At 53.4% G+C, this 26,797-nt stretch overlaps 9 protein-coding genes across 9 annotated transcripts; 6 read left to right on the top strand and 3 right to left on the bottom strand.

The window, feature by feature from the left end:
• Positions 1–3: 3 nt before the first annotated feature.
• On the bottom strand, positions 4–1,917 carry BJX68DRAFT_238934 (aldehyde dehydrogenase family protein). Its single transcript, XM_071040442.1, has 4 exons — positions 1,236–1,917; positions 717–1,189; positions 255–666; positions 4–193 (listed from the first exon to the last, which is right to left on the bottom strand). Exons 1-4 carry the CDS (start codon positions 1,635–1,637, stop codon positions 80–82), a joined length of 1,401 nt encoding a protein of 466 aa, XP_070898267.1. The 5' UTR covers positions 1,638–1,917; the 3' UTR covers positions 4–79.
• Positions 1,918–1,984: 67 nt separating this feature from the next.
• Positions 1,985–4,014, top strand: BJX68DRAFT_238938 (D-serine ammonia-lyase DSD1). The gene is made up of 5 exons (XM_071040443.1): positions 1,985–2,257; positions 2,338–2,727; positions 2,795–2,911; positions 2,971–3,451; positions 3,516–4,014. Exons 2-5 carry the CDS (start codon positions 2,569–2,571, stop codon positions 3,962–3,964), a joined length of 1,206 nt encoding a protein of 401 aa, XP_070898268.1. The 5' UTR covers positions 1,985–2,257; positions 2,338–2,568; the 3' UTR covers positions 3,965–4,014.
• BJX68DRAFT_238941 (dienelactone hydrolase) lies at positions 4,015–5,868 on the bottom strand (the record flags this gene model as incomplete). Its single annotated transcript, XM_071040444.1, has 3 exons — positions 5,567–5,868; positions 5,082–5,519; positions 4,015–5,031 (listed from the first exon to the last, which is right to left on the bottom strand). Coding segments are annotated over exons 1-3 (1,067 nt in total), but the record flags the coding sequence as incomplete, so codon positions are not given.
• A 496-nt stretch (positions 5,869–6,364) lies between these two features.
• On the top strand, positions 6,365–8,740 carry BJX68DRAFT_105018 (putative MFS transporter). The gene is made up of 4 exons (XM_071035803.1): positions 6,365–6,685; positions 6,736–6,898; positions 6,967–8,025; positions 8,083–8,740. The coding sequence occupies exons 1-4, from the start codon at positions 6,481–6,483 to the stop codon at positions 8,405–8,407; spliced, it is 1,752 nt and encodes a 583-aa protein (XP_070898270.1). The 5' UTR covers positions 6,365–6,480; the 3' UTR covers positions 8,408–8,740.
• A 1,101-nt stretch (positions 8,741–9,841) lies between these two features.
• Positions 9,842–11,632, top strand: BJX68DRAFT_267803 (putative phthalate transporter; the record flags this gene model as incomplete). Its single annotated transcript, XM_071045915.1, has 8 exons — positions 9,842–10,059; positions 10,113–10,152; positions 10,201–10,329; positions 10,376–10,493; positions 10,541–10,686; positions 10,732–10,949; positions 11,000–11,461; positions 11,509–11,632. The coding sequence occupies 8 exons, from the start codon at positions 9,842–9,844 to the stop codon at positions 11,630–11,632; spliced, it is 1,455 nt and encodes a 484-aa protein (XP_070898271.1).
• A 654-nt stretch (positions 11,633–12,286) lies between these two features.
• On the top strand, positions 12,287–15,957 carry BJX68DRAFT_238948 (glycine decarboxylase subunit P). The gene is made up of 2 exons (XM_071040445.1): positions 12,287–15,634; positions 15,685–15,957. Exons 1-2 carry the CDS (start codon positions 12,502–12,504, stop codon positions 15,738–15,740), a joined length of 3,189 nt encoding a protein of 1,062 aa, XP_070898272.1. The 5' UTR covers positions 12,287–12,501; the 3' UTR covers positions 15,741–15,957.
• A 156-nt stretch (positions 15,958–16,113) lies between these two features.
• BJX68DRAFT_238951 (chlorohydrolase family protein) lies at positions 16,114–18,177 on the top strand. Its single transcript, XM_071040446.1, has 2 exons — positions 16,114–16,225; positions 16,279–18,177. The coding sequence occupies exon 2, from the start codon at positions 16,351–16,353 to the stop codon at positions 17,977–17,979; it is 1,629 nt and encodes a 542-aa protein (XP_070898273.1). The 5' UTR covers positions 16,114–16,225; positions 16,279–16,350; the 3' UTR covers positions 17,980–18,177.
• A 205-nt stretch (positions 18,178–18,382) lies between these two features.
• rglA (putative rhamnogalacturonase B) lies at positions 18,383–21,123 on the bottom strand. Its single transcript, XM_071035804.1, has 12 exons — positions 20,366–21,123; positions 20,210–20,311; positions 20,037–20,161; positions 19,915–19,984; positions 19,794–19,869; positions 19,696–19,747; positions 19,439–19,650; positions 19,166–19,387; positions 18,843–19,089; positions 18,636–18,776; positions 18,502–18,558; positions 18,383–18,420 (listed from the first exon to the last, which is right to left on the bottom strand). The coding sequence occupies exons 1-12, from the start codon at positions 20,619–20,621 to the stop codon at positions 18,391–18,393; spliced, it is 1,590 nt and encodes a 529-aa protein (XP_070898274.1). The 5' UTR covers positions 20,622–21,123; the 3' UTR covers positions 18,383–18,390.
• A 1,575-nt stretch (positions 21,124–22,698) lies between these two features.
• Positions 22,699–24,974, top strand: BJX68DRAFT_105131 (putative serine peptidase, family S28). The gene is made up of 3 exons (XM_071035805.1): positions 22,699–23,277; positions 23,345–23,556; positions 23,602–24,974. Exons 1-3 carry the CDS (start codon positions 23,068–23,070, stop codon positions 24,902–24,904), a joined length of 1,725 nt encoding a protein of 574 aa, XP_070898275.1. The 5' UTR covers positions 22,699–23,067; the 3' UTR covers positions 24,905–24,974.
• The last annotated feature ends 1,823 nt before the right edge of the window (positions 24,975–26,797 follow it).

The raw sequence follows: 26,797 nt of genomic DNA on the forward strand, positions 1-26,797 counted from the left end.
ACGATGCCGTGAATGTATACTTAGATTGGATTAATTACGACTCTATACACGTGGAAGAAAGTCTAATCTACCGAATAATTCAGCCATGAGTCTCCCGAATGTGGAAGCTCTTGAGCTTATAGAATGCATCAAAGGACTGCGGTCCGAGAGAGCATCCGAGACCGGAATTCTTCCATCCAACCCACGCGAGATCCTGTCATATTATGTCAGTCTACTTCTTATGATTAGTTAGATGAGGGGTGTGGGAGACAAACCGGACTAGGGTAATCACAGCGATTAACAAACACCGTACCCGCCTCAATCCGCTCAATGAGTTCCTCGCCACCTTGGATATCCTTCGTCCACACGCTCGCAGTGAGACCATAGTCGCTGTCATTCATGAGAGCGATGGCCTCGTCATCGGACGACACCTTCATAATCGGGATGACGGGACCAAACGTCTCCTCGCGCATGACGCGCATATCGTGCGAGACGTTTGTGAGGACTCGTGGGGCGATGAAGCTTCCTTGGGATGGGAGGGAGTCGAATGTGGGGTTCTTGGGTGTTGAGTCGACGGCGCCGCGGGAGAGGGCATCATCAATGTGCGATTGGATGTTCTTGACTGCTTGATGGGAGATGACGGGGCCGGTGGTTGTGGCTTTGTCGGTGGGGTCGCCGAGTTTGTAGCTGTCGCGGATTAGTTGTAGTAACGAGAAGGGTAGGCGTAGGTGGCATACGTTGCAAGCTCCTTCTGCACTTCAGCTACAAAAGCATCGTGCACATCGGCATGGACGTAGACCCGCTCAATCGCGCAGCAACTTTGACCGGAGTTGAACACGGCGCCGTCTACAACCTGTCCAGCCGTGTAGGCTAGATCGGCGTCGGCGCGGACATAAGCTGGGTCGTTACCACCGAGCTCGAGGTTCAGTGGTACAATTCTTCCAGCAGTTGCCTGGCGCAGACGGATACCGCCCTGTGTAGAACCAACAAACGAAACCAGCTTGATCTGAGGAATCTTGACAATCTCGTCGAAAACCTCCCAGGCGCCGAAGTGGACCACTTGCAGGACGTTATTGGGAAGACCGGCTTCTTTAAAGTACTGTACTAGCTTTTCGCCGACGAGGGGTGTTTGTGGAGAGGGTCGAAGGAGGACTGTGTTTCCGGCGAGGAGGGCGGGGACGAGAGCGTTGATGGTGATGAGGTAGGGGTACTGCAAGGTCAGTATCCATGCCTCTGCAATACAGCAGCTAACTTACATTCCAAGCCGTCGCAAGGAGCACCGGCCCAACAGCTTCCTTCTTCACATATCTCCTAAACCCACTCTCCGCCTTGCCAGGAACACTCTTCAGGCTCTCATCCGCCAACTCAAGCAGATAATCCGCGCGCTTGCGCATGGTATCAATCTCGCCAGCGGTGTACGAAATCGGCCGACCCATCTGGTCAGTCAATTCCTGCGCCAGAGTCTCCTTGTTTGCATCGATTATATCCAACGCCTTGGCGATGATGGCTTTCCGATCGGCGAGGGGCAGCAGCTTGTACGTGCGGAAGGCATCTTCGGCCGCCTGGGCGATCTGGCCGACCTGCTCGAGCGAGGCGCCGGGGTGCTCGAAGATGACTTTTCCGGAGGAGGGAGAGAGCGTGCGAATTTGGTTCGACATCTTGTGTTGTTAAGTGAGGGCGTAGGAGAGAACACGTTATCTGGTGGGCGAGCGGCGACGTTGGCGACGGCTTATAAGGCGATAAGAGGTGGGGTAGCGCAGCCTGAGGTGTCGGTGCTGCGTCAATCAGATTCTCCAAGTACCTCGACGCGAGGTTCGAGTGCGTGGCGAATTTTGATTGTAAAAAGTGTCTCTCTAAGATGTTGATTACGATACACAACATTGGCTTCCTTCCATACCGCGGTAGCAGTGATCCCTGTCGAGGTGGAGGTTCTATAAGCGCTCCCTCTCATCTCAAATGCTACCCCGCACCGCTCCCCTCTCAGTGATTTCTCTTTCCGCCGGACAACCACTGCTACTTGTTTCCGGCGGACATGTTAGTCCAACTAATTTAAACAGCTCTAGAGCTCAAGTCGTGGCTGATATTACATTCCGCTCCCATACCATTCTTCTCCGCAACGTAGCCGCCCAAGTCATCACGATAAACGTTTTGCTTCAGACTCATTCTTGCGGCCTTCCCATGACATGCGGGACATTGACATACAAATGACTCAATTGACATTATTGTGACAATTATTCTAATAAGCAACAAGGCCTTGACTGCGTATACTATACGTCCGGTGAGTCGTTATAGTGCACGGTAGAAGGTTCTACCGATAAGCTGGCGAGGCTGAAGTAACCCAAGAGCTCGATTGTATAGCTTCAATCTTCTCCTTTCCAACGGGACTAATGTGCTATGCCTAAAAGATCTATACGGTGAACAAAGCAAATATCAATTGCATATACGCAAAGTCCTGACGGTGGACAACTCCTTGCGGAGACGAGCCACGATAAGAAGAGTATAAATCCCCCCCACTCCCCTCGCCTCCTCTGTCTCTCTTCTCCTCACACTCGAACAACTCAAAACAATCACCTCAATTGTTCAGCCGAAATGGCTTGGTACGACTCTTACATCGGCAAACCAGTCACGGACCTGCCAACTCCATCTCTCATCCTCAGCAAACCAACAATTGAGCGCAATATCAGCCAACTCCACCAAGATGTTAAGAATTTGGGGATTGCGTTTCGCCCGCATGTCAAGACGCTCAAGGTTTGCCGTTCCATACTCCACTTACATGAAGAAGAAGGGATAGCGAGCCTAACCATGCGCATAATAGTCCCTTGAGGTAACCCGCCTCATGCTCGGCAATGGCCTTTATCGCAAGATTGTCGCCTCTACGCTCCCCGAAATCGAGGGTGCGCTCCCTCTCGTCAAAGAGGGAGTTCTCGATGAGGTTAGTCCTAGTCACATCAATCCCGTATACCCACTATTGCTAAAGAAAATCCGGGAAAGTGCCTCTACAGCATGCCCATCTACCCCAGCGTCCTCCCCCGCCTGGCACAACTCTCCGACACGCTCAAAATCGTCCTCATGATCGACAACGAGCAACATATCGACATTCTCGAACAGTTCCAAGGAACAAGAGCCTCTTGGCCCGTCTTCATCAAAATCGACGTTGGCACCCGACGCGCAGGCGTCGTAAAGTCCTCCTCCGTACTCCCGTCTCTCGTTCGCCGCGTAGAGGAGTCTCCCGCTGTCGAGCTGTACGGGTTCTATTGCCACGCCGGGCACTCTTATGCGTGTCGGACGAGCGAAGCCGCGGCGAGTGTACTTAAGGATGAGGTTGAGGGTGTTGTTAGTGCATCGAAGTTTTTGTCTAAGAAGGAATCTGGACGAAAGGTCATTGTCTCGATTGGGTCGACGCCGACGGCACATGTTGTTTCGTCGCTGAGAGAGGTTTTGCCTGAGGGGTTGGAGTTGGAGTTGCATGCTGGTTTGTCCTCTTTCCCCCTGATTCTCCCCCGTTCGGAAGTGAGAAGAGTGCTAACAAAACTTAGGAAACTTCCCCTGCAACGACCTCCAACAAGTCTGCACAGGCCTCATCCCAGCAACCGCCCAATCCGTCCGCGTTCTCACAGAAGTCTGCAGCGTCTATCCCGAGCGCAACGAAGCGCTCATCAACGCGGGCACAATCGCACTTTCCAAGGAAACGAGCGATCTCCCCGGGTACGGCCGCGTAATCGACAGACCACAGTGGGCTGTTGTACGGACAAGTCAGGAGCATGGGATATTGGGACTCTCGGCCGCACCGGCGCTCTCTGTGCTTGGGGTCAATAATAATGAGGTTGATACGGAGGAAAAGGCAGATCAGACGTTTAGGATTGGGGATCGCGTGCTGCTTTGGTGCCAGCATGCTTGTATTACGGCGTCGGCGTTTCCGGTGTATTTTGTTGCTGATGAGACGGATATTGTTAGGGAGGCGTGGGCTCCTTGGAAGGGGTGGTGAGTGTATTTGGGCATTTGAGGTGGAGCTAAGAATGTGAACGGAGTAAACTGTAGTATATAAGTGGAGAATTATATTAAATACTCAAGAAGGCAGACTGGACACGAAGACAAATGCTAAGCTAAATATAACAACCTGGCAGCCATAACATGCAATCATAACATATCATACGTAAGGATGAGAGAGAATCATTAAGAGGGTATACAAAACAATAACGAAAAGGCGTTTCACGTAGCGCAGTCATGCATCGGACTTGTTCTTCATCTTGTTCCTTTTCTCCTTCGTCTCAGGAGTACCATTCTCCTCTGCCCCATTGGCATCAGCACCGGTAGTCTCAGTCTCAGTCTCAGTCTCAGCCTCGTCCTCGGCATCGGCCTCGGCTTCAGTCTCATTATCATGGATTCCCTTTCCCTCCTGGGCCTCACCATTCTGCCTTCCATTCTCCACGCCAGTGGGCTTTCCCTTTAGCGGTGTGCTCTCAGCCTCGGACTGCACCTGGCTCTCTTGCGCGCTGCTCGCGGCCTTGCTATCGCGCCGCTTCTTCCCGCGGTTAATCAACCGATTATGGAACGCGGGCTCATCGACCTCGGGATCCTCATTCAGGATACGACGCGCCGACTCCCGTCCGATGACCGGCAGCCGATCGACGCCCTGCACACCCTGCGGAACGAGCTTGGGATCAAGCAGACCGACCTGGACGAGAACACTCGCCTGGTCCCAGTACACGTGCTCTGAGTAGAGTTTCCCCGAGCGCAAGCTGACGATGCTGACGAGGATGAATTCGACTTTTTTGTTGGTGGGACCCACGCCCGGGAGGAGCCAGGGGATTTCCTGGGTGTGCTGGAAGGAAACGAAGAGTTCGTCGACGATGCGGTCGGCGCCGATGGTGCGTGAGATAAGGCGGAGGTGCATGGATTCGGGGAGGTGGTCGAGGAAGTGCTGCTCGTAGAAGCGGCGAAGGGCGCGCGTGCCTGTGCCGCCGCTTAGGGTTGGGCCGTATGTAACGTTGGGGGTGAGGTTGGTCACGTATTCGTCCATAGTTTCGTTGATGTCCATTGAGAAGAATTTGCCTGTCGACAGGTGAGGTGGAGGCTAAGAGTTGGTGGTTGGGGCGGCTTACCCTGCAGGTGGTTCTCCCAGGACTTTTCCAGGTCTGTGTCGCGTCCGTAGGCCGAACGGAGTACATCGAGCGTCCGGGTAAAGGCGAGATCGGCAGCGAGGCGGTTGTACTCATCCAAGTCCACCTCCGCGAAGCCAGGCTGCGCATCGAAGTAAGTGTACGCGCGGTGTCCGATGTGCAGGCGCTCTCCGGTACCGATACCAGGATCAATCCGTCTGGATGTGCGCTTCTTCTTGCCCTGAAGGCCAAGGAGGGTTGGAGTTGTAGTGACGTCAATCGTGTCGCCAGCCAGGTGGGTGAGAATCTTTACTGATGGAGGGTATCGCGAGCGAGTGTCCGGAATGTTCGTTGGATAGTAGCAGACCAATGCGCAAAGTCGACTGACATTGTTTGGCTTGAGATAGTATTCCAGACAGAAAGAAGCAGCGTCGCCGAAGGCTGTAGACGTTAGTAAAGACCATCTTCTCGTGGTATACTTCACTCACCAATAACTCCATAGTTGTCTCCGACCCCAAGGCCGTCCTTGACGGCCATTAAGCGACGGACGTATTCCTTCTCATCCTCTGTGAATGGAACATAGATGACACTGAATCCCTCCTTCTGCCATGCCTGCACGAATTCAGAGTCGAAATCCTCGGTTTCCGCGCTAATGATGAGTCGCGCGTTTCTGGAGTTGGAGTATAGAAAGCCACCGCCGGGCGCGTTGATGGTTAGCGAAGCCATGTTGGAATTACTAAAGTACCTGAGAAACAGCCAGAATGATGAGATTTGTTCCTGGACAGAATTCTGGAAACGTGGTTGTCGAAATCTTAAAAAGGAATCGCGGCAATACGTCACAGCCTGCATTTCACCCTCTACGTCATCTCGCTACCAAATCATTTGATAGAGCACACTGACATAACACCCCTTAACAGCCAGCATTATAGGCGAATAATATGCACCCTCTCTAAGCCGTACGTGGCTTAGTCTTATCCAACTTTAATGCTTGCTTTTTATATACTTCGGACGTTTCTGTCGCCCCGCATTCCAACCACGGCAACTTGCGACCCAGTGGAAAGCAGCCCAGAAGAGGAACAGCCAATGAAAGCTAAAAGCTATCTCGCACATAATCATGACGGGACGTAGACGTATGTCAATCCACGAGGTAGAGCAAAAAAAACCCTTATCATACGATTCCTTCATGCGGTGTTATCGACGATGGACAGCTTCGCGTAGACCAGCCCAGACTCCGCATATCGAGAAGTTTCGACCGAGCCGACGGCCCCACGAGACTACGGAGTACTACAAGACCACCCTCCTCCTCACTTCCAAGTTTTTTTCCGCTTCCCTGATTTTTTGCCAGTTTCAATCTCTGCGTCTTCCCAGTCGGCGGGTTTCCTCTCACTATACTTAGCGTAACATGTCCCTCGTGCAGCATGTCTCTGCAATCGAGGGCGTGGACCACATCCCAGAACCAGAGCAGCAAGAGACACTCGACGGCACCTACGACGGACTCGAGCCGATCCACCGCCAGATCAGCTATAATGCCTTTCCACCGCATAGCGAGGTGATCGAGGATAAGCCTGCGACCCCTCAGTACAAAGTTTCAACCGCGAAGAGAATAGGTAGGCCTCCTCCCACGACGCGAATCCGAGTCGCGTGCTAATGTTACCAGCCCAGGTTGCCATCACGATATTAGCCTGCTGGTTCGCGTCAGGAGTCGTCTTTGGCTACGCAGCGCTGAAACCTGTCCTTGTTGCCCAGGGAGTCTACAAAGATCTATGTGCAGTGGAGGATCTCGACGGAGAGCTTGATACCTGCTACAAGCAGGAGCTCAGGTTCGTACAAGCTTACATACCCCGGCAGCCGATTGCTGTTCCACGACTGACACCTTGTGCAACTCTAGGTTGAACCTGTTCTTCACCGTCGGCTCGATAACAGCAAATGTGTCGGCCCTCCCGGTCGGGTCCATTCTCGACCGCTATGGCTCGCGTGTGTGCGGGTTCGTTGCGTGTGGATTATTGACTGCAGGAAGCTTGCTGATGGCCTATTCGTTCTCGAACCCGCATTTCGATGGATACATTGCTGCGAACTTCTTGCTTGCGCTTGGTGGAACGTTTCTCTTCGTGCCCTCGTTCCGGATCGCGAATGCGTTTCCGCAATATGCGGGGACGATCGTTGCGCTCGTGACGGGCGCTTTTGACGCCTCTGCTGCGATTTATCTATTCTATCGGTTGTTGTTCGAGGCGACGGGTGGGAGATTCACACCTGATAAATTCTTCCTGGGATATACGCTAGTGCCTGCATTGATATTCCTTGCGTTGATCACCATCATGCCTTCGCGCGACTACCAGACACCTCACCAGCTCGAAGTCAAGCTTGAGAAAGCGGAGGATTCAACCCGGGATATTCACGACTCCGACGATGAAATTGAGAGCTATAATGAACTTCGTCGAATTCGAAAAGAGAGAGCCGAGCGGCGCAAGAACAAAGTTCGCAAACTCGATAAAGTCCTCGGAGACGAAGACGTGCGGAAACAACGCGAACAGCATGAAGAGGAGCGCCAGGCGGCCAGTGCTGTGTGGGGTGTGCTGCACGGTCAGCCTGCACATAAGCAGATGGCCACGCCGTGGTTCGTGCTGATTACTTTGATGACTGTGCTGCAGATGCTGCGCATGAACTATTTTATTGCGACGGTTAGAAATCAGTATGCTTATATGCTGGGCGAGGAGCGAGGGGTTGAAATCAATCACTTCTTTGATGTTGCCCTACCAGTTGGCGGGGTCCTCTCGACGCCCTTTATTGGGTTAATCCTGGACCATCTCAGTGTCCCGTCCACACTCGCCATAATCGTATGCCTCACCACTGTGATCGGAATCCTGAATTCCATACCGGCGTTGTGGACAGGCTACCTTACCGTTATCCTCTTCGTCTTCTTACGCCCATTCTACTACTCAGCCATGTCGTAAGTACCCCTTTCCACAGCCAAGCTAAGCCGAATCCACTAACAAGAGGTCTCCAGCGACTACGCAACAAAGGTCTTCGGCTTCGCAACATTCGGCCGCGTCTATGGAACGATCATCTGCTTCTCGGGTCTCGTCAACTTCTCGCAGTACGGCCTCGACGCCTTAACCCACGGCCCATTCCACGATAACCCGATTCCCATAAACATCCTTCTCGCAGGCGCGGGATTCGTCGTCGGCTTTATACTCGTAGCCTATGTGGCGACGGCTGAGCACCGGATTCGAGCGAGGCAGCGGGAAGATGCGGAGAATGAGGAGCAGCGACAACTGTTGATTCCCGAGGAGAGTGGGGAGGAGGGGGGTGATTATGGGTCGTTTCGGTAGGGGAGGTGCGGGCTTTGTCGGGCAGGGATTGGCTCGAGGTTGAGTCGGGCTGTCACCTGTGAGCTGCAGGTAGGGGGTTGAGGCTGAATCTAGACTTACCATGGTAGTAGGTACTAGGTAGCGAGAGGTTCGGGAGTTGAAGGCGCTGGCGGTGCGGTCCTCGGAAGGATGCGTTCGGCATGTAATGGTGGCTTTATAGGTCTGGGGCGAGGGTCCTAGTATTAGATGATAATATGTACTTATGCTTCTGTTATGGGCGTCGGCGTTTCCAAGTTGATTAGCCTATATCATAGTTAATTTTGCTTGAAGCGAGACCCTGTGCCCGAGCGTGAATCATCCAAGATTACTCCGCGTACGGAGTCTTAGCGGTCGGCTCACGAACCATGTGAGCACCTCGTGGCCACTGCTTCGGCCCCATCGCTCATCGGAACGAAGAGCTCAACACCATCGGCACTCAGCCTTGTCCCTAGGAACATGGAAAGAGCGTTGCCCGCCGATTGGAGCGGCACTTGGACAGAGTTTCGCACCGCAACTCAGCTTGAGACTAGCTCAATAACAGGGGCGAGTCAACAGCTGACAGGCATGGCGTGGCTGCCACTCACACCGCGAAGCGAAACAAGATAACACAGGCCTGGAACATCGGTCACTGCCACCAGAACTTCCAGACCAATTAAACACACAACGAAGGAATCATTCCCAGCTGCCAAGAATCGCCAAGATGGGCTCTGCGAGAGTTGCCTAGGTATCTTTTTAGCTTGGCAAGCGGGCCTTGGACTGGACGCTTTTTCTCTCAACTAGTGAGTGCACGAAGCCGTGGCGATGTGGTATTTCGAGGAAGGAAACGCAATGGGTGGATTCCACCCCGCGCGCTGGCCCCGCCAGTCTGGGGAAAAACTCGGGACGACGTGGAGATGAACACATCTCACTGTGCCACTACGCGACACCAGCGCTCCAACCCGATGCTCGAGCTACACCGGATCGGGAAGTTCCCGAGGCACTTTTGCGTTCCAAGCCGGCTTTTGCTGCGTTGAGCAGGTTCGGCAGTTTGAAGGTTTCTGGGCTGTGGGCCGATGTTTGTTCTTCCCAACTTCTTTGGTTTCGGGCTCGATGGGTATTCGTCTGTGCACCTGTGTGAGAAGACAAGGGTCCATTGGTTCTCGTCCTATGGGCGTCTGCGATGAGTGAGTGAACTGGGGGAAGTGGGTAGGTAGGTATACCTCGTACGGGGGTGGGCACAATAGTTGCTCATGGGGTTTGAACTGGGGTTGGGAGTCATTAATCTGTCATTTCTCCCGCAAAGTGGGTATATAACAGCCTTCCCCATGCCCTGGTGGATCAATTGATCTTCAGTTCGTGTTTCATCCGCTCTTTTCTCTCTCTCTAGGACCATTCGACACCTTTCCAGAGACACTTTCGAGTTTCCCTACTGCCAAAATGGCCTCGTTCGCTGATGAGAAGCGCTCCAGCGTGGAGAAGATCGAGAATGCAAACCTGCCCGCCTTGAATGCGCTGGACTATGATGAGGAGTACTCGCCTGAGGAGCAGAAGCGGATTATTCGGCGCGTTGATCTTCGTCTTGTTACGATTACCGGCCTTGCGTACTGTGTTTCGCTCATGGATCGTACCAACTTGAGTAATGCTGCCATTGCTGGGTAAGCCTTCTTGCTAGTGGATTGCTGGTTGTTTCGCTGACTTACCTGGGCAGTATGGTGGAAGAGCTGCATCTCTATGTTGGATTCAGATATGTGCGTTCGAGCGCCAACGATTGTTGTTGACTTACTAACGCAGTGTAGTCGATTGTCGTCCTTATGTTCTTCGTCCCTTATATCATCGCCCAGCCTCCCCTCACAGCGATCACTAGAAAGCTGGGACCGACTTATTTCCTCGGAAGTATCGTGATTTCTTGGGGAGCCATCCTCATTGTACGTCTTAATTTCTTTCAGGCGTTGCACCTGCTAACTGTCTCAGGGCATGGGTTTCGCAAAGAACTGGAATCATCTGGTTGCTTGCCGTGTGCTTCTTGGTCTCCTTGAGGCTGGTTACTTCCCTGGCTGTGTTTATCTCTTGTCCAGTTGGTACGCGAGATGTAAGTGTCAAGCTCACGGACCCAGTTTCTCCATCTAACGAGTCCAGATGATGTCCAGAAGCGGTTCTCCGTCTTTTACCTGATCGGCTGTGTGGCCTCGGCGTTGGCTGGTATCTTGGCTTATGGCCTGATGCAGATGGATGGAGTTCAAGGTCTAGGTGGCTGGAGGTGGATCTTTATCATTGAGGGCGTGGTAGGTATACTGATCTTCTCAATGAGTTCCTGCTGACAGTGATAGATCACCGGTGTCATCGGAATTCTGGCCATAATCTTCCTCGTCGACTTCCCTGATCGGGCTCATAAGTCTTGGAGGTTCCTCAGCGAGAAGGAGTGCGCTTTTATTGTGCGACGCATCAACCGCGACCGATCTGATGGAAATGCAGAGCCCTTCACCCTGAAGCGGTTCCTGTCGCCGGCACTTGATTTGAAGATCTGGGGCTTCGCGATGATCTTCTTGTAAGCACTGCCATTCCCAGAACCGTTGAAGCCCTAGCTAACAAGACTAGCTGCGTGACGACCGTTAGCTATGCGATTGCATACTTCCTTCCAATCATCCTCTCCGTGGGTATGGGCTTTGATACTGGTGTCTCTCAGTGCCTTGTTGCGCCCCCATATGTCGCTGCTGGTTTCGTGATGTATGGAACTGCTTGGGCGGGAGACAAGTACCGCGTCCGTGGCCCTGTTCTGATCTTCAATGCTCTCCTATGCATCATTGGCCTTCCTATGATGGGTTTCGCCAAAAGCAATGCTGCGCAGTACGTCGGTGTCTTCTTTACCGTGGCTGGTTCCAACGCGAATATTCCCGCCGTCATGGCGTATCAGGCCAACAATGTCCGTGGTCAGTGGACCCGTGCTCTGTCCAGCGCCACGCTCGTTGGCTTCGGAGGCATTGGTGGTATTGCGGGCAGCTTGGTCTTCCGCGAACAGGACAAGCCTCATTACCGACCGGGTATCTGGTGTGCGATTGCGTAAGTTCATTGACTCTCTCTATGGAGTATGTACTGATGCTATCCAGTTGCAATCTGCTCCTCATGGTCATTGTCGTTGTTCAAAGCGTGTGGTTCCGTTATGCCAACAAGCAGGCGGACCAGGGCAAGCGCATCATTGAGGGCTCGCCTGGTTTCCGCTACACGATTTAGGTTAGCGGTGGGGCGGTTCAGGGGTTTTGATATACTCCGGAGAACTTAATACAGTCGGGTCTGGGGGGAAACTGGGATAGAGGAGCGGAGATGATTGGAAGAAATTGGAATATATTTTCATTGGACGAGGTCGGGCGCAGGATTGTCTTCTAAGCTAGGTAGAATTCCTTCCAAAGATTGAACTCCGTTCTAGCCCGCTATCGCCCGGAGAATCGTCTGAGACTAGTAGTACTCGTGGCGGAGTTGAAACTTTTGAAAGGCAGCTGTTGTCGAAACATGCAGTCGAGCTTTTTTGAGGTCTACAGTCATGGCTTTTGTAGACGATCGAGAAAGTGCGCCCGAGAAAAATGACGTCATACATAGACACAGAATATGCTTCAGAATTGAGTCAACTCTCTCCAAAAACCTACACAAACAATGGATTCCTGCTGTAGAACTGTCAAGACAGACGCCCGCAAGACAGCAAGCTCGCTACCAGAATGCAAGCTCCTCCGACAGTCGGTGTGAACCCGCGAGGCACGAAAACTGCTCGAGCTTTCCCGCGGGAAATGGCCGCTATCAGCCCATCGCCGGCTGCTGATTGGTCGGCGCCTGACGTTATCGTGGGCTCGGACAGTTTCCCGTTGTGGCCGCGGTCTTCATACATCACTGCGGCTTCAAGAACTTTTTTCTCCCTCATCTCTTTCTTTTCTTCTTCTCAGCTTCCTATTCTCCCCTCTGATCCTCCTAGAATCCTACTCACTGATTATCTCCCGCTCAATTGGCGTCGTTGCCGCTTATGCCGTGGCGATAAGAGCTATAACCATCCCTACCCCTAGCTAAGAGCTCCGATTCCGTGACAGCTCGGCCTGTCAACCCCTCACACAAGGATGGCAGCGTCACTGTGCCTGCGCGGCACTCGCCAGCTTGCTCTGCGCTCTCAATTGCGCACAGTTCCTTCATCCCTACGACGAACCTCGCCTTCCCGATTCCTCCCCGCATACCGCAGCTTACACACGACATCGCAACCGTTGCCTTCCACACGGCGGCCGGTCTACACCAGCTCCGTTGCGGACCATGGCGTTCCTCACCCAGCCGATGTCTTTCAGCCCCTAGATACCTTCCCGCGGCGTCACATTGGCCCTTCTCCAGATGCCGCGGAGGAGATGTTGGCTGTCCTTGACCCTCCCGCCGCATCTCTTGACGAGTTCGTCAAGCAGGTTCTCCCCGCCGATGTGCTGTCCAAGAAGGACTTGAATGTCACACTTCCGAGCGCCGATACAGGTCTGCCCCGGAGCAGCGTGCATGGAGGCTTGGGAGAGACGGATATGCTGAAGCTGTTGGATAAATACCGCAAACAGATCGACGTCTCTGGAAAGACATTCATCGGTGCGGGTTACTATCCCACAATAGTTCCCCCGGTTATCCTCCGCAACATCCTGGAGAACCCTGCGTGGTACACAAGTTACACACCCTACCAGCCGGAGATCAGTCAAGGTCGCCTCGAGTCGCTCCTGAACTTCCAGACCTTGACCGCTGACTTGACCGGGCTTGCATTCGCCAATGCCTCCGTTCTGGACGAAGGTACTGCTGCTGCCGAGGCTATGACCATGTCCATGGCCACCTTGCCTCTTGGCAAGCAGAAGAAGGCAGACAAGACCTACGTGATCTCTCACCTGGTCCACCCTCAGACAATTGCCGTGATGCGCTCGCGTGCGGAAGGGTTCGGTATCAATCTGGTCATCGGCGACATTCTGGCCGATGGTCACAAGCTCGTCAAGGAGCAAGGCGACAGCCTCATCGGTGTCCTTGCCCAGTATCCCGACACCGAAGGTGGTGTCTACGATTACCAGGCGCTGAGCGACACTATCCACGGTACCGGTGGTACCTTCAGCGTTGCGACTGATCTGCTCGCATTGACGGTTCTCAAGGCTCCGGGCGAGTTTGGAGCTGACATCGCTTTTGGCAGTGCCCAGCGATTCGGTGTTCCTATGGGCTATGGCGGTCCCCACGCTGCCTTCTTTGCTTGCGCAGACAAGTACAAGCGCAAGGTTCCTGGACGTGTTGTTGGTGTTTCCAAGGATCGCTTGGGCAACCGCGCGCTGCGTCTTGCTCTCCAGACAAGAGAACAGCACATTCGTCGTGAAAAGGCTACTAGCAACATTTGCACGGCTCAGGCTCTACTTGCTAACATGAGCGCCATGTATGCTGTCTATCACGGGCCTTCCGGTCTGAAGACTATCGCTCAGCGTATCATGTCCATGACTACCGCCCTTCAAAGCAAGCTCGCTGCCCTGGGATACAATGTCCCCGTCAAGTCAAATGTCGCTGATGGCGCGGCTGTCTTCGATACCGTCACTGTCGAATTCGCTAGCAGTCAAGAGGCAGATGCGATTGTCGCCGCTGCCCGCGAGAACTCGCTTTTCCTCCGCCGCATTTCTGAGACCAAGGTTGGTATCTCCCTAGACGAGACCGCTGGACGCGACGAGGTCAAGACCATCCTCCAGGTCTTCTCTACCCATGCGTCCAAGGGCGAGGTCACTCTAGAAAAAGAACTTGCGTTGGCTTCCGTCCCCGCAAGCTTGGAGCGTACTTCTGCCTATCTCACTCACCCCGTCTTCAACACTCACCACTCCGAGACCGAAATGCTCCGGTACATTCGTCACCTTGAATCCAAGGATTTGTCTCTGGCTCACTCCATGATTCCTCTCGGATCTTGCACCATGAAGCTCAACGCTACCACTGAGATGATTCCTATCTCGTGGCCCGAATTCTCCCAGATGCACCCATTTTTGCCCGCTGACGTCGCCAAGGGATACACCCAGATGATTGACGACTTGGAACAGCAGCTCGCGGACATCACTGGTATGGCTGAGGTCACCGTTCAGCCCAACTCCGGCGCCCAAGGTGAATTTGCCGGTCTTCGCGTCATCAAGAAGTACCAGGAAGCCACTGGCGACTCCAAGCGTACCATCTGCTTGATTCCGGTCTCGGCTCACGGTACCAACCCTGCCAGTGCTGCCATGGCCGGTATGAAGGTGGTTACGATCAAGTGCGACACTAAGACGGGCAACCTCGACTTGGAAGACCTGGAGGCCAAGTGCAAGAAGCACCAGGATGAACTCGCGGCCATCATGATTACCTATCCCAGTACCTTTGGTGTGTACGAGCCTGGTGTCAAGAAGGCTTGTGATCTTGTTCACCAGTATGGTGGCCAGGTCTACATGGACGGAGCGAACATGAACGCGCAGATTGGTCTATGCTCTCCTGGTGAGATTGGGGCCGATGTCTGCCATCTGAACTTGCACAAGACCTTCTGTATCCCCCACGGCGGTGGTGGTCCTGGTGTGGGCCCCATCGGTGTCGCTGAGCACCTCCGTCCCTACCTCCCATCTCACCCCAACAGCGAGTACCTCCAGTCTAAGCGCTCAGAGCTCTCCTCCCCGCCAATCAGTGCTGCACCTTGGGGTAGCGCCAGCATCCTCCCCATCACCTTCAACTACATCAACATGATGGGCTCCAAGGGTCTGACGCACGCGACCAAGATCACCCTGCTCAACGCGAATTACATCCTCTCCCGTCTCAAGGAACACTACCCCATCCTGTACACCAACGACAACGGCCGCTGCGCGCACGAGTTCATCCTCGACGTCCGCAAGTTCAAGGATACCTGCGGCATTGAAGCCATCGACATCGCCAAGCGTCTGCAAGACTACGGCTTCCACGCCCCGACCATGTCCTGGCCTGTCGCCAACACGCTCATGATTGAGCCCACAGAATCCGAGAACAAGGCCGAGCTCGACCGGTTCTGCGATGCCCTCATTTCCATTCGCCAGGAGATTGCCGCTGTTGAGAGCGGCGAGCAGCCCCGTGAGGGCAACGTTCTCCGCATGGCACCCCACACACAGCGCGACCTACTCGCCACCGAGTGGGATCGGCCGTATACGCGTGAAAAGGCGGCTTATCCTCTTCCTTATCTTGTTGAGAAGAAGTTCTGGCCGTCTGTCACGCGAGTGGATGATGGTATGTTCCCTTCTCGTATTCCATGAAAGACCCGAAGCTAATAGAAACAGCATACGGTGACCAGAACCTGTTCTGCACATGCGGACCTGTGGACGAGATCGAGTAGTTATGATACCCATGTTTGACTAGATCACGACGTTTTTATATATTTTCAACACTTCTGTCTGGGATGGCTATTGTGGGCATTTGAGATTCAACATGGCCATAGAATACGCGGCGTTGGATTGCATTGGATTGGACTGTTATTCTTACTTCAACATACATAGCATGGGACACTAAAAGTTCCACATTGCATATTGAATATCATTAGCATATTGATATCATTCAGAGGTTGTATGCTGTAGATAAGCTTATCGTGTAGCCCAACTAACGTTATCTTATCTGAATTTGATAAGCAGATCGGACGGGAGCCGACGGGCAATTGATCGGAGCCAGCCGTCAACCACTGCGGAGGTCGCCATCCGCAGCCTTGTCCCTTTCTCTATAAAAGCTCACTGCCCCATCCCATCTCGTCTCGAATGATGGACGGGTGCTGCTCGCGTGGCCAATCTTTGAACACTTAATACTTTCCCAATACAGGCTCTCGGTCGCGTAAGTCTATCCCCTCCCTCACTTTACATCACAGCTGACACCGCATGACGCAGATTCATTTTAAACCAGTCGCACAGCCGCTTCTCAGCGGAGACTGAACAATATCGAAGAACCGAAACAAAACAATGGCGCCCGCACCTCCAGTCACCCTGTTCTACGGAACATTCGTGGACCTCCCACGGACAGAATCCGGCTCGAAGCACGAGCTCTCAATCAGACACGGCGCCCTCTGGGTGTCAACGCGCACAGGCCGCATCGCAGGCTCCGACTGGAGCATCACCAGCGAGGCGCAACTCCAATCGCTTATCCGCCGAAACGCCTGGCCGGGAACAGTTCGCATCATCCGCGCGCGCGAAGACCTCAACGAGTTCTTCTTCCCGGGCTTCATAGACACGCACATCCACGCGCCGCAGTACCCGAACTCCGGTCTCTTTGGTTCTTCGACCCTACTCGACTGGCTCGAGACGTATACCTTCCCGCTAGAATATAGCTTGGGGAATTTGTCGAAGGCTCGCACAGCATACGACAAGGTCATCTCGCGCACGCTCGCAAATGGGACAACATACGCCTCCTACTTCGCGACAATCCACGTCGGCGCAACGAACCTGCTCGCGACCCTCGCCCACACCCGCGGCCAACGAGCACTCATCGGTCGCGTCTGCATGGACAACCCGTCCTTCTGCCCGAGCTACTACACCGACGGCTCCGCGCAGGAATCCCTCTCCGCAACAAAGGAGAACATAGCACACATCCATAGCCTTGACCCTGCGGGGAAGCTCGTAAAGCCGATCCTCACCCCGCGCTTTGCGCCGACGTGCTCGCCGGAGTCGCTTTCGTCGCTTGGCGCCCTCGCGGCGTCGCATAGTCCGCCACTGCACATTCAGACCCATATCTCGGAGAACAAAGACGAGGTTAGCCTCGTTCAGTCGCTCTTCCCGGACTCGGAGTCATATGCTGATGTCTACGACAAACACGCGCTGCTCACAAAACGCACGATCCTCGCACACGCGGTGCACCTCACACAGACGGAAATGGACCTCATCGCGTCCCGCGACGCAAAGGTTTCACACTGCCCAGCCTCAAATTCAGCACTGGGCTCCGGGATCGCACCCGTGAGACAGCTGCTCGAGAGCGGGGTTACGGTCGGGTTAGGAACGGATGTCTCGGGCGGGTATAGCCCGAGTATCCTTGAAGCCGCCAGGCAGGCATGTCTTGTTTCGAGGTTATTGCGGCATACGCAGCAGCAAAACCCCAGCGAGGGTAAGGAGGTCAAAGACGGCCATGAAGTTCTCTCCGTCGAAGAAGCGCTGTATCTCGCGACGAGGGGCGGCGCCGCAGTCGTCGATATGGCGAATGACCTCGGTGGCTTTGAGGAGGGGATGTTATTCGATACGCAGCTTATTAGACTTGGTGGTGTTGTGCGTTCGTCCCCCTCCTCTGAGTTGGAGTCGGAGTCGAGATTTGGGTCTGCGTCCGTGGAGAAAAACGACTCCGTCGTCGACATCTTCGGCTGGGAATCGTGGACGGAGCGCGTGCATAAGTGGGTGTGGACGGGGAATGATCGGAATGTGCGCGCTGTTTGGGTTGGGGGGGCGCTCGTTCATTGTCTTGATGATGAATTCAGAGCTGATAGCGGTTCTGAGTCTCTGTTTGGGTCATTGGGAGGGCGACTTGGTGGAAGCGACTGGTTGAAGTATATCGCTAGCGGTGTCGGTGTTGGCGCGTTAGGTTGGATTTTGGGACGGAGGAGGTAATGATATAGAGGGAAAGATGATATCAATGCTCAATGTAGACTAGAGGCTGGGTTTTGGGCCTTATTCTTTTCTCATCCACCTTGTTTTACATCACTTTTTGGACTTGGGCTGGATACTCTTGGATTACTTATGTGTATAAATGAATAGACGAGATCCAGAATGACATCGATAGATTTGCAATACGGCTCACAATCCATGAAAAGAATGTCTGTAGAAGAAACGAAGGTAGTTTTCTCCCACAACTATCACCAGGATAGCTATGGCTTTTGTACGCATATAGTAACAGGTGTAAAAACAAGACATGCGAGGATAAAGGCAGAAATGAATATGTACAGACTGAAGTTGGTTAAGTTGGAATTTTGCAGCAGCTCTCGTCCGGGAAAGGAGGGACAGTAAAAGTGTTGTGGGACTTTACTGGAAGAGTTCGACGCAGTCGAAGATCTGCACTATAGTTAGCCCATGCCTTCCCTTCTTTCAACTGAGGGATAGAGAAGAGGGGGATGGAAGCGAAGGGAGACGTACGAAGTTCGGGCTCAAGAAGGTATCGCCGGAGCTTCCGGAGATGACGCTGATAGTGATCTGCAGGGCATTGGTATTAGCTATGTCTTCCTTTCTTCGAAACTTGGAGTAGTCCAGTAAAGGCATGGAGAACCAACCGTGTTTTGACCAGCAACAATAGTTCCAGCCGGGATAGAAACGTCGTAAACTTCGCCGAACCCACGGTATGCGCCACGGGTTACGCCACGGGAGTTGAGGTTTGTGGGCGCAGAGGGGGCGCTGCCGGTGTAGCTGTTAATCTATATTTATTGTTAGTTGTCACGGTTCTAATTGGAGGAGAAAGGGTAGGTGATGGGCTAGCGCACCGTCGCCTGAGGACGACCACCCGCAAAGGAGAGGGTCGTTCCGATGCGGAGCGTCGCGGCACCAGTCTGCGAGGAGGTAGCGGTGAACTTGATGGTGACGGGGTTGTTGACGCTCTTGAAGACGGCCATGGGGAAGTCGGAGAGGGAGGAGCTCCCGACGGTGTAGGTTAGGGGACCCCAGCTTGACATGCGGGAGTCGGAGGGGTGCATGCGGAGCTGGTTCTCTGCGTTGCGGAAACCAGTGGGTCTAGATGTGTCAGTCAGTAAGTAGGTGTTTGGCGAAGGAGGGTGGGTGAAGAAGTAAGGGAGGGTATGGCGCTTACTGTCCGTCCCATTCTCCAATCTTGAAAATAGTTGTGCCGGTTTTGACGGAGCCAGAAATGTTCTTGGTTGTGGTAGATCCGGCGGAGACGGTGACGGAGGTTTCAGCCACGGCGTACTCTCCCTGGTAGTACTTCATGGTGTATGTGCCGGGCTTCATAGCGGGAGAGGTGAAGCCGCCGTTGGAGTTTGTGTAGGCCCAGTACTGCGCGTTGTCGTTGAACCTATGCCGATGTCAGCGTGGTAGATACCAGTATTATGTGCTGTAAGCTCACCAGTGCACAACCCAGTCCATGCTGGAGTCGGCTCCAGATGCAGTTCCGGTAACCGTTCCTCTCCCATTGGCAGCGACGTATCCCTTGATCCCGAGGTTGGCGAAGAAGGACGTGTCAATGTTCGTGCCGGGGGTACCGCTTCGGCTGAAGTACATCGAGTAGGGACCGTGGAGTCCCATGCGGTAGGATTCGGTTTGGACGTGGCCGGAGTTCTAGACAGTTAGCTAAGTAGCAGGCGAGGTGTCGGGCGTCCGTACCATATACCAGTAAAGAGCGGTCATGTCACCGCCGTTGTTGGTGTTGATGTCACTAGAATCATAAGCTTCAATCATATTACCAAACAGAGAGCACTTACCGGAAGAAAGGACCGCCAGAAGAAGTCTCGTACTGGTTCAGAATCATGCACACGCGGTGTGCGCTTCCGGAAACACCTTAGCAAGTCAGTTATTGTTCAGCTGATTCACTGAGTGACTTACAGTGCCTGTGGTCGTCGATGAACCTCTCGCTGGAGTAGAACTTGCTGCGAGTCTCTCCGTTGACCACGAACTTCCGTCCGTTAGTGCTGGGCCCGCTGCTACCCACTGTATGTTGGACTTACCACGTCTGATCCCTCCACCGTGCTGCTGCTACCCCCTGTTGTCGAGACATCGCCGAATGGTTCCTCATTGGGCAGGAGGTCGGCGTTGAGACGAGCAATGAACCGCAGCTCACCAATATCGGGCTCTATGGCATGTCAGAAACTGCCATTCCTGAAAAGCAAGAAGTACGTACCGGCGGTGATATAGGTTGCCATGTGGATGATGGGGTCACCGTTGTGCACAACGAAGTACTGCGTCAGGGTGCTCGTCTCGCAAGTCACCTTGACATAGTCGCCTGCCAATGCCTCATAAGTCTGTATTTATTCAATCTTTAGCTACAGTAACCTACCATCTTGAACTGCAGAAACCGAGGCAGAGCCAAGACCAGAGCCGATATGACTGCCTTTACCACTGTACTGAAGCTCTGCCCCATAGTAGTAAATGGAGGTGATATCACAGCTTGACTGGCTCACAGTAAACCTCAAAGGATTAGGAGAATTGGCGTCGATAGTGTACGAATCGCCGTTGTTGGTAACACCGAAAGCTGCGTTAGCAGCGCCAGCCCACAGGGCGGCAGAAGAAAAAAGTAACGATTTAAGGAACATGACGTGAGTGCTGACAACTGACAAGAAAGACAAGTCGACGATCTTTGCGGCAAATGGGTAGCTTAAATCATGAGCAGTTCTTCTTCAGGAGGTAGGGCTGGAACCGCTCCCAGGGGGGTGAACCTCCGGCCCCTGTCACCCTTGATCTCCTTCATCAAGAGGTTCCACCAATCTGAGGCGTACCGGTCAACGAGCTATACTTCCGTGTCGAAAGGGCCGGCGCTACGACAGACTAAGGTAGGTGAGCATGACTCTGTGAACGGCTTTTCTGCAGAGGTGGGTGGCAGAGTGGATCGCATGCGGAGAAGCTCAGCAGCCTTGACTTGCAGGGCACCTTTTGAGACTCCATTCGAGTGTTTATTTCTGACGAGATTTCCTCTCACTATCTTCTAGCCCCATGGCATCATCTCAGGCTCTTGGCGGTATGGTATTTTTAGCAGTGCCTCCGGGGACTCAGAACTGTCATGCCCATGACTCTCTGGAGTGTTGCCTGCGCATGGATAATCAAACAGACAGAACCTTCTGTCGAGGAAGAGGCGGAATCTTTGCTACGGAATCATTTGCGACGTCCGAACCCTTTATGGTAAAAGGCCGATCAAGACTGTCGATCTTGGGAATCCTTGGCCTTCAGTGGTGGAAGACCTGCTGCAAGACCGATGGCTGTTTGTATGCGGAACTTCTAGTTTCCGATACATGTCTCCTTTCGCTGCGGGGTCCTTGAAAGTTCGGCCACTCGATAGCGAGGGCAGATTGCAATTGTCTTTCTTTCGTTTTGAGGCTATGAGGGGGCAGCAACTTAGCGACTGCTGTTCCGCGAATCCTGGTCGTGTCTCGCCGCGGCCCCTGAACAGTTTTGGGATGTGGAGGACCGAACAATTGCAAGGAGCCCAATCTTTATTTATCTGAGACGGTTTTCGGGGTTTCAACCGCCAAGACGACCGACAAACATTTGACACACGGTCTTTGTCCAAGTCCGAGATAGCGCGGCTTAATTTGAAACGATGGATGGGCCGTGCAAACTCAACCTCCCTCTTTCGAGAACATGATTCAGACCAAGGCAAATCCTCGTGCGATGCAAGTCCGGCCAAGGAAATGAATCTCCTATTCAGCTATTCAAAGAGCGACCACGAGGCTGATCTTCTGCAGTTCATGTCGCTTTTCCAGGGATCTGCGGTCGGCGCTACGGTAGCAACCGGGGATCACACACGACAAACAAAGTTTTCGCGCATCGTTCATTCGACAGTGGAGAGGCGGCTCGATTTGAATCACAGCTGATATATGGCCAGAATTGTCGCACTAGAGATACTCCAGTTGGTCAGATCAGATTGCAAAGCAAACAGCGCACCCAGGTCTTGGTTCACGCCCATGGCCGCAAGAGCCAGCAAATATGGTGTGCCATCACCGGCAGTAAGACAGACGGCTCTGCTGCGATCCGTCTGTGCTTGTCTTATGAGATGTTTTGATTGGCGGGAAGGGAGCATTCCAGCTTGACGCAGCCTGCATTCCAGGGCTCGCACCCACTGCGAGCGGACAACTCATTATAATCTGGGCCACATGAACGAGTCGCGGTATGGCTTACCTCATTGACGAGTTTTCGCCAGTCGGTATGAACCCGCGTGGGTGGTATCATCTTGAGATTTGGGCTGCCGTGTGGTACAAACGTGGAAAGAGAGTCCTGGCTTCTGGCGCGGTGGCACAAGTGAGCCATGGTTCGTTCAAGCCAGGATCAGGGGTAAAACTTACTCTGATGATGCTGCCTCCAGGACTGTCTCTGGATTGAGTTCATGGTGAATATTGTGATGGGCCCAAGACCGAGTGAGACGAGAAGCAGAGCGAGGAAGAAGAAGATAAAATTGGAAGCTGCAAGAATGTATCGGACTGTTTTCAGAGACGGCGAGGTCATGTGGTCTGGCTGGAATGTTTGTATTGTTCTCTCGCTTCTCGAACATTGTCCCCGCGACCCCAGCCTCAGTGAGTCGCCGTGTTTCTCATTGCTTCTTGTCCCTGTTCCTTTGATTTCCCAGTGAGGCTGGGCCGCGTACAAGACGCCAATCTCCCGTCTATGTCTGCTATCGGTTTGTCGGCCCCAGAGCCATCAACTTCAGGTTTTGATTCAGTCCGACCCCACCCAGCGAGGCCCTTCTTACCGCACCCGATACGTTCATGTCTCGGCTGACTTGCACCACATTGCTTTTTCCTTGTGTTAGCTCAGCAGAGGTGTGTTGCCTGTGATGACGATGATGAGACAACCCTGTTTGGCCGCAGCCGTCGATGCGCAATTCTAGGATAGAAATAAAGCATCCGCCCATGATGCCGGCTCTCGGGAGGATAAGCAACATCTCTTCCGGTCTATGATTCTTACGGATCATTCCACTCTCTTCGGTGATTTTTGAGCTTTTTCTGTATATGAGACTGTCCTTTCCTCTGTTGTTTCACGGTGCACAAAATGCATTTCTACCCGTCAATGCCAGTTGCCCTCGTGGCTCTGCTCGCAAGCTCTGTAGCTGGTCTTGGGCTGCGATCTGACTTGGCGAAGAAGCTGCAGCTTTCGGCTGAGTTGGGACTGGATGTAAATGCCGCCGTGAGGAGTGAAACGTCGTTTCGTACAATGATCGCGGCGTCCACCGATGTCAACTCTCCGGCAGAATATGTTTCGGTAGGGACAAGAACCCTTTTGCAGCGCTCACCAGTTCTTCTGCGAGCTAACACGCTACCCGTTATAGATTCCGATTGATCACGACAATCCGTCTCTTGGTACTTATGAAAATCGGTACTGGGTGAACGACGCATACTATTCGCCTGGAGGACCAGTTATTCTATACGATGTCGGAGAGGCCAATGGAGAGTATGGTGCTCCGCATCTCACCAGCAGTACATCCTTCTTCAGAAGCCTACTTGAAGATTTCAATGCAATCGGGATAGTGTGGGAGCATCGGTTGGTCCACCGAACACACCGAGTTGGAATGAACTGACAATTTAGATACTACGGGGGGTCGCTCCCATATCCAGTCAATGCCAACACTCCGCCCGAGCACTGGAGATATCTCACTACCGCGCAAGCGTTAGCCGACATCCCTTATTTTGCGGAGAACTTCACTCGCCCGGCATACCCACTGGTCGACTTGACTCCAGAAGCAACGCCCTGGATCATGATCGGAGGTTCATATCCTGGTGTCCGAGCCGCGCTCACGCGCAAGGAATATCCAGACACGATCTTCGCGGCATTCGCCGCTTCCGCTCCGGCCCAAGCGCAAATCGACATGAGTGTTTATTACGAGCAAATCTATCGAGCGATGTTGGCCAACGGATACGGAAACTGTGCGCGAGACATTCAAGCAGCCCTCGAATGGATCGATGAACAGCTCGCTCAGGAAGACAAGGCCGCGGCAGTCAAACAACTTTTCTTTGGTCCCGGCGCTGAAGCGAACACAAACGAGGAATTTACTGCAGCACTTGGCGGAATCTATGGCTACTTCCAGACTCATGGGTTTGGCGGGCCTGTCGGGTCATTGGACGAGTTCTGCAGCTACTTGGAGTCGGACCCAGAAACGGGCGTATCCGCAGGCTCCGAAGGCCTCGCTCCAACCCGGGGGAACCAGTTTGTTGCGGAGCATTGGGCAGCATGGCCAGTGTTCAACAAGGTGGTTAACGACAACTTGTTCACGAACTGCCGAGGTCTAAACAAATCAGCTGCTCCAATCTGTGAGCTAAACAATCCGCCAAACGAGCCAGACGCAATCGCTTGGACCTGGCAGTACTGCTCAGAGTGGGGTTTCTACCAGAGCAACAACGTGGGAGTAGGCGCACTCCTTTCCAAATATCAGACCCTTGAGTATCAGCAATTTCAGTGCAACCGAATGTTCCCCGACGCCCTGAGTAGCGGCATACTCCCTTCAGAGCCACAGGTGACCTCACTAAACGCTGAGTATGGAGGCTGGACGATTCGACCATCAAATGTGTTCTGGAGCTCTGGGGAGTTTGACCCCTGGAGGACGCTTGGGTTATTCTCCACCGAGAGTTTCGCGCCGCAAGGCATCACGGTCACAACTGACATTCCGCAATGTGGAGTAGAGACCACCGCGGATACGGTCTTTGGGTATATTGGTGCCAACCTCTACCACTGCTTCGACTTTCGCGACTCGCAGGCTGCTACTGAGTCGCGCAACTACTTCATCCAGGCGTTGAGGCAATGGCTCCCCTGCTTTGAGAAACAGAAGAAACTTGCGACTACTCCTGATTCGACGAATCAGCCTGCGAGGCCTTGGTGGTTCAGAAGTACGTAGTGATGCGAAGAGCCCAGTCCGACACTCACTCGGGGGGCTACGACAGTATCTTCACGGTGTCATGAATATGTCCACAATTTCGATTTCATTTGTACGTTACTTTTAGCATAGCACATAATTTGTTATCACATGCATGCTATTCATCCTCTGACGTCATGCTTGATAGTGCCTTCGTAGAACACTTTGTGACTTGTGGGCCTTGCTACATACTCGATCCTTGAGCCACAAACCAAGACCCAGGCAAGGACGCGAGCAATGAACTGAACCAGCAACTGATATGCTCTGGATCGATCGGCATCGGGGCAATGGTTGCACCGCTGGCCCGTGCAGCGGCTGATCTTGCGAGCCTTACTGCTACCAGAGTAGTCGATGCCTAGGTACTCTGGGGAAGAAGCGCTAGCCCGATCTGGGACTGCTTGCGAATGGGGTTTTCGGTTGTCTTCCAAGCCTTCACACAACGCCAATTCACCCCAACTCGTGCCCCAATGAGATCTCGTCAAGCCTCGATGACGCCCCTCTTCACCCCTCCGCAGCCCCCGAATTCCGCTTCTGGGGCCCATACCAGCGGCTGGAGATTGCCCCATTTCTCACATGTTATTTCTAAACACAAGTCTTGATGCCTATAAGACTCGCTGGATTCCTGGCGCACAGGACTACACAAATGATCAGATACCATAAGCTCTAACGCAATGTTGTCTCCAGCAGTCATCCTAATCGGCGCCGTCTGCCTCGTCCTCCTGGGTGTGCAACGTATCAGACAACACATCCAACGACAAAGAAACGCCAAAAAATGGGGATGTGAACCACCCCTAAGGGTCCAAACCGGCTTCTACGGCATCCCAGCCTTTATCGAGTTGACCAAGGCAGCGAAGGAACGACGCTGGGTGCAGTTTATTGCCTCGCGATACCAAGAGCATGGAACCACATTCATCCAGACGTTCCTAGGAAAGGACGGAATCTCGACTATCGACCCAGAGAACCTCAAGGCGCTCTTGGCTACGCAGTTCAATGATTTCTCGCTCGGCACCCGCCATCGCGAGTTCTTTCCTGTGCTTGGTGATGGTATCTTTACGCTTGATGGGGCTGGGTGGTCGCACTCGCGTGCGTTGCTGCGGCCTCAGTTTACTCGCGACCAGGTATGTCTTCTCTCGACCTGCTCCTAAATATCCAGACTAATAACAAGCCAGGTCGCGGATCTCGATCTCATGGACGGGCACGTCACACGCATGATCTCACTGATCCCAAAGGACGGCTCAATCTTCGACATCCAGAAACTCTTCTTCCTCCTAACAATCGACTCGGCAACACACTTCCTCTTCGGCGAGTCCGTCGGCGCCATGGAAGGCGACAACGTTCTCAGCAGTTCGTCAGTGGGTGGATCACAGGGCTTTGCTGAGTCGTTCAACATCGCCCAAGAATACTTGGCGTGGAGAAGCATGGCGCTAGATTTCTACTGGATGATCAACCCCAAGGAATTCCGCGAGGCCACACGCCGCGTCCACGAAGTCGTCGACCACTACGTCTACCGCGCCATCGAGGCGAAGAAGAACGCTGAGAAGAACGGGATTGAAGGCGGACGCTATGTCTTTGCTGAGGCCCTGGCTGCGGATAACGATAACCCGAAGGTTCTCCGAGACAATATGCTTAATATCCTTCTGGCCGGCCGTGATACGACGGCTTCTCTGCTTAGCTCAACATTTTGGTTCCTCGCTCGACACCAGGATGTGTGGGAGAAACTCCACCGGGTCATCATCGAAGAATTTGGTGATGCCGAGCATCCCAAGGGAGAAATCACCCATGCGAGATTGAAGGAGGTCCGGTATCTACGATATGTCCTCAATGAAGGTACACTCCATCTCTCCTCCCTTCCTCCGTCTCTTTTTTTTTTTTTTT

This window comes from Aspergillus pseudodeflectus, assembly GCF_044049435.1.
Source record: "Aspergillus pseudodeflectus strain CBS 756.74 chromosome Unknown BJX68scaffold_26, whole genome shotgun sequence".
Taxonomy (NCBI): domain Eukaryota; kingdom Fungi; phylum Ascomycota; class Eurotiomycetes; order Eurotiales; family Aspergillaceae; genus Aspergillus; species Aspergillus pseudodeflectus.

Excerpts from the sequence above, each read along its gene's own strand:
- BJX68DRAFT_238948 (XM_071040445.1), top strand. The coding sequence starts at position 12,502 with ATGGCAGCGTCACTGTGCCTGCGCGGCACTCGCCAGCTTGCTCTGCGC. Across the intron at positions 15,635-15,684 it reads TGTCACGCGAGTGGATGATG|CATACGGTGACCAGAACCTG; the intron begins GTATGTTCCCTT and ends TAATAGAAACAG.
- BJX68DRAFT_238951 (XM_071040446.1), top strand. The coding sequence starts at position 16,351 with ATGGCGCCCGCACCTCCAGTCACCCTGTTCTACGGAACATTCGTGGAC.
- BJX68DRAFT_105018 (XM_071035803.1), top strand. The coding sequence starts at position 6,481 with ATGTCCCTCGTGCAGCATGTCTCTGCAATCGAGGGCGTGGACCACATC. Across the intron at positions 6,686-6,735 it reads TTCAACCGCGAAGAGAATAG|CCCAGGTTGCCATCACGATA; the intron begins GTAGGCCTCCTC and ends TAATGTTACCAG. Across the intron at positions 6,899-6,966 it reads TGCTACAAGCAGGAGCTCAG|GTTGAACCTGTTCTTCACCG; the intron begins GTTCGTACAAGC and ends GTGCAACTCTAG.
- rglA (XM_071035804.1), bottom strand. The coding sequence starts at position 20,621 with ATGTTCCTTAAATCGTTACTTTTTTCTTCTGCCGCCCTGTGGGCTGGC. Across the intron at positions 20,312-20,365 it reads GGTTTCTGCAGTTCAAGATG|GCGACTATGTCAAGGTGACT; the intron begins GTAGGTTACTGT and ends AGGCATTGGCAG. Across the intron at positions 19,985-20,036 it reads CGGTGGAGGGATCAGACGTG|TTCGTGGTCAACGGAGAGAC; the intron begins GTAAGTCCAACA and ends AACGGACGGAAG.
- BJX68DRAFT_238938 (XM_071040443.1), top strand. The coding sequence starts at position 2,569 with ATGGCTTGGTACGACTCTTACATCGGCAAACCAGTCACGGACCTGCCA. Across the intron at positions 2,728-2,794 it reads CGCATGTCAAGACGCTCAAG|TCCCTTGAGGTAACCCGCCT; the intron begins GTTTGCCGTTCC and ends TGCGCATAATAG. Across the intron at positions 3,452-3,515 it reads GGAGTTGGAGTTGCATGCTG|GAAACTTCCCCTGCAACGAC; the intron begins GTTTGTCCTCTT and ends AACAAAACTTAG.
- BJX68DRAFT_105131 (XM_071035805.1), top strand. The coding sequence starts at position 23,068 with ATGCATTTCTACCCGTCAATGCCAGTTGCCCTCGTGGCTCTGCTCGCA. Across the intron at positions 23,278-23,344 it reads CTCCGGCAGAATATGTTTCG|ATTCCGATTGATCACGACAA; the intron begins GTAGGGACAAGA and ends TACCCGTTATAG. Across the intron at positions 23,557-23,601 it reads GGGATAGTGTGGGAGCATCG|ATACTACGGGGGGTCGCTCC; the intron begins GTTGGTCCACCG and ends CTGACAATTTAG.
- BJX68DRAFT_238934 (XM_071040442.1), bottom strand. The coding sequence starts at position 1,637 with ATGTCGAACCAAATTCGCACGCTCTCTCCCTCCTCCGGAAAAGTCATC. Across the intron at positions 1,190-1,235 it reads TCCTTGCGACGGCTTGGAAT|TACCCCTACCTCATCACCAT; the intron begins GTAAGTTAGCTG and ends CTGACCTTGCAG. Across the intron at positions 667-716 it reads GTGCAGAAGGAGCTTGCAAC|CTACAAACTCGGCGACCCCA; the intron begins GTATGCCACCTA and ends AATCCGCGACAG.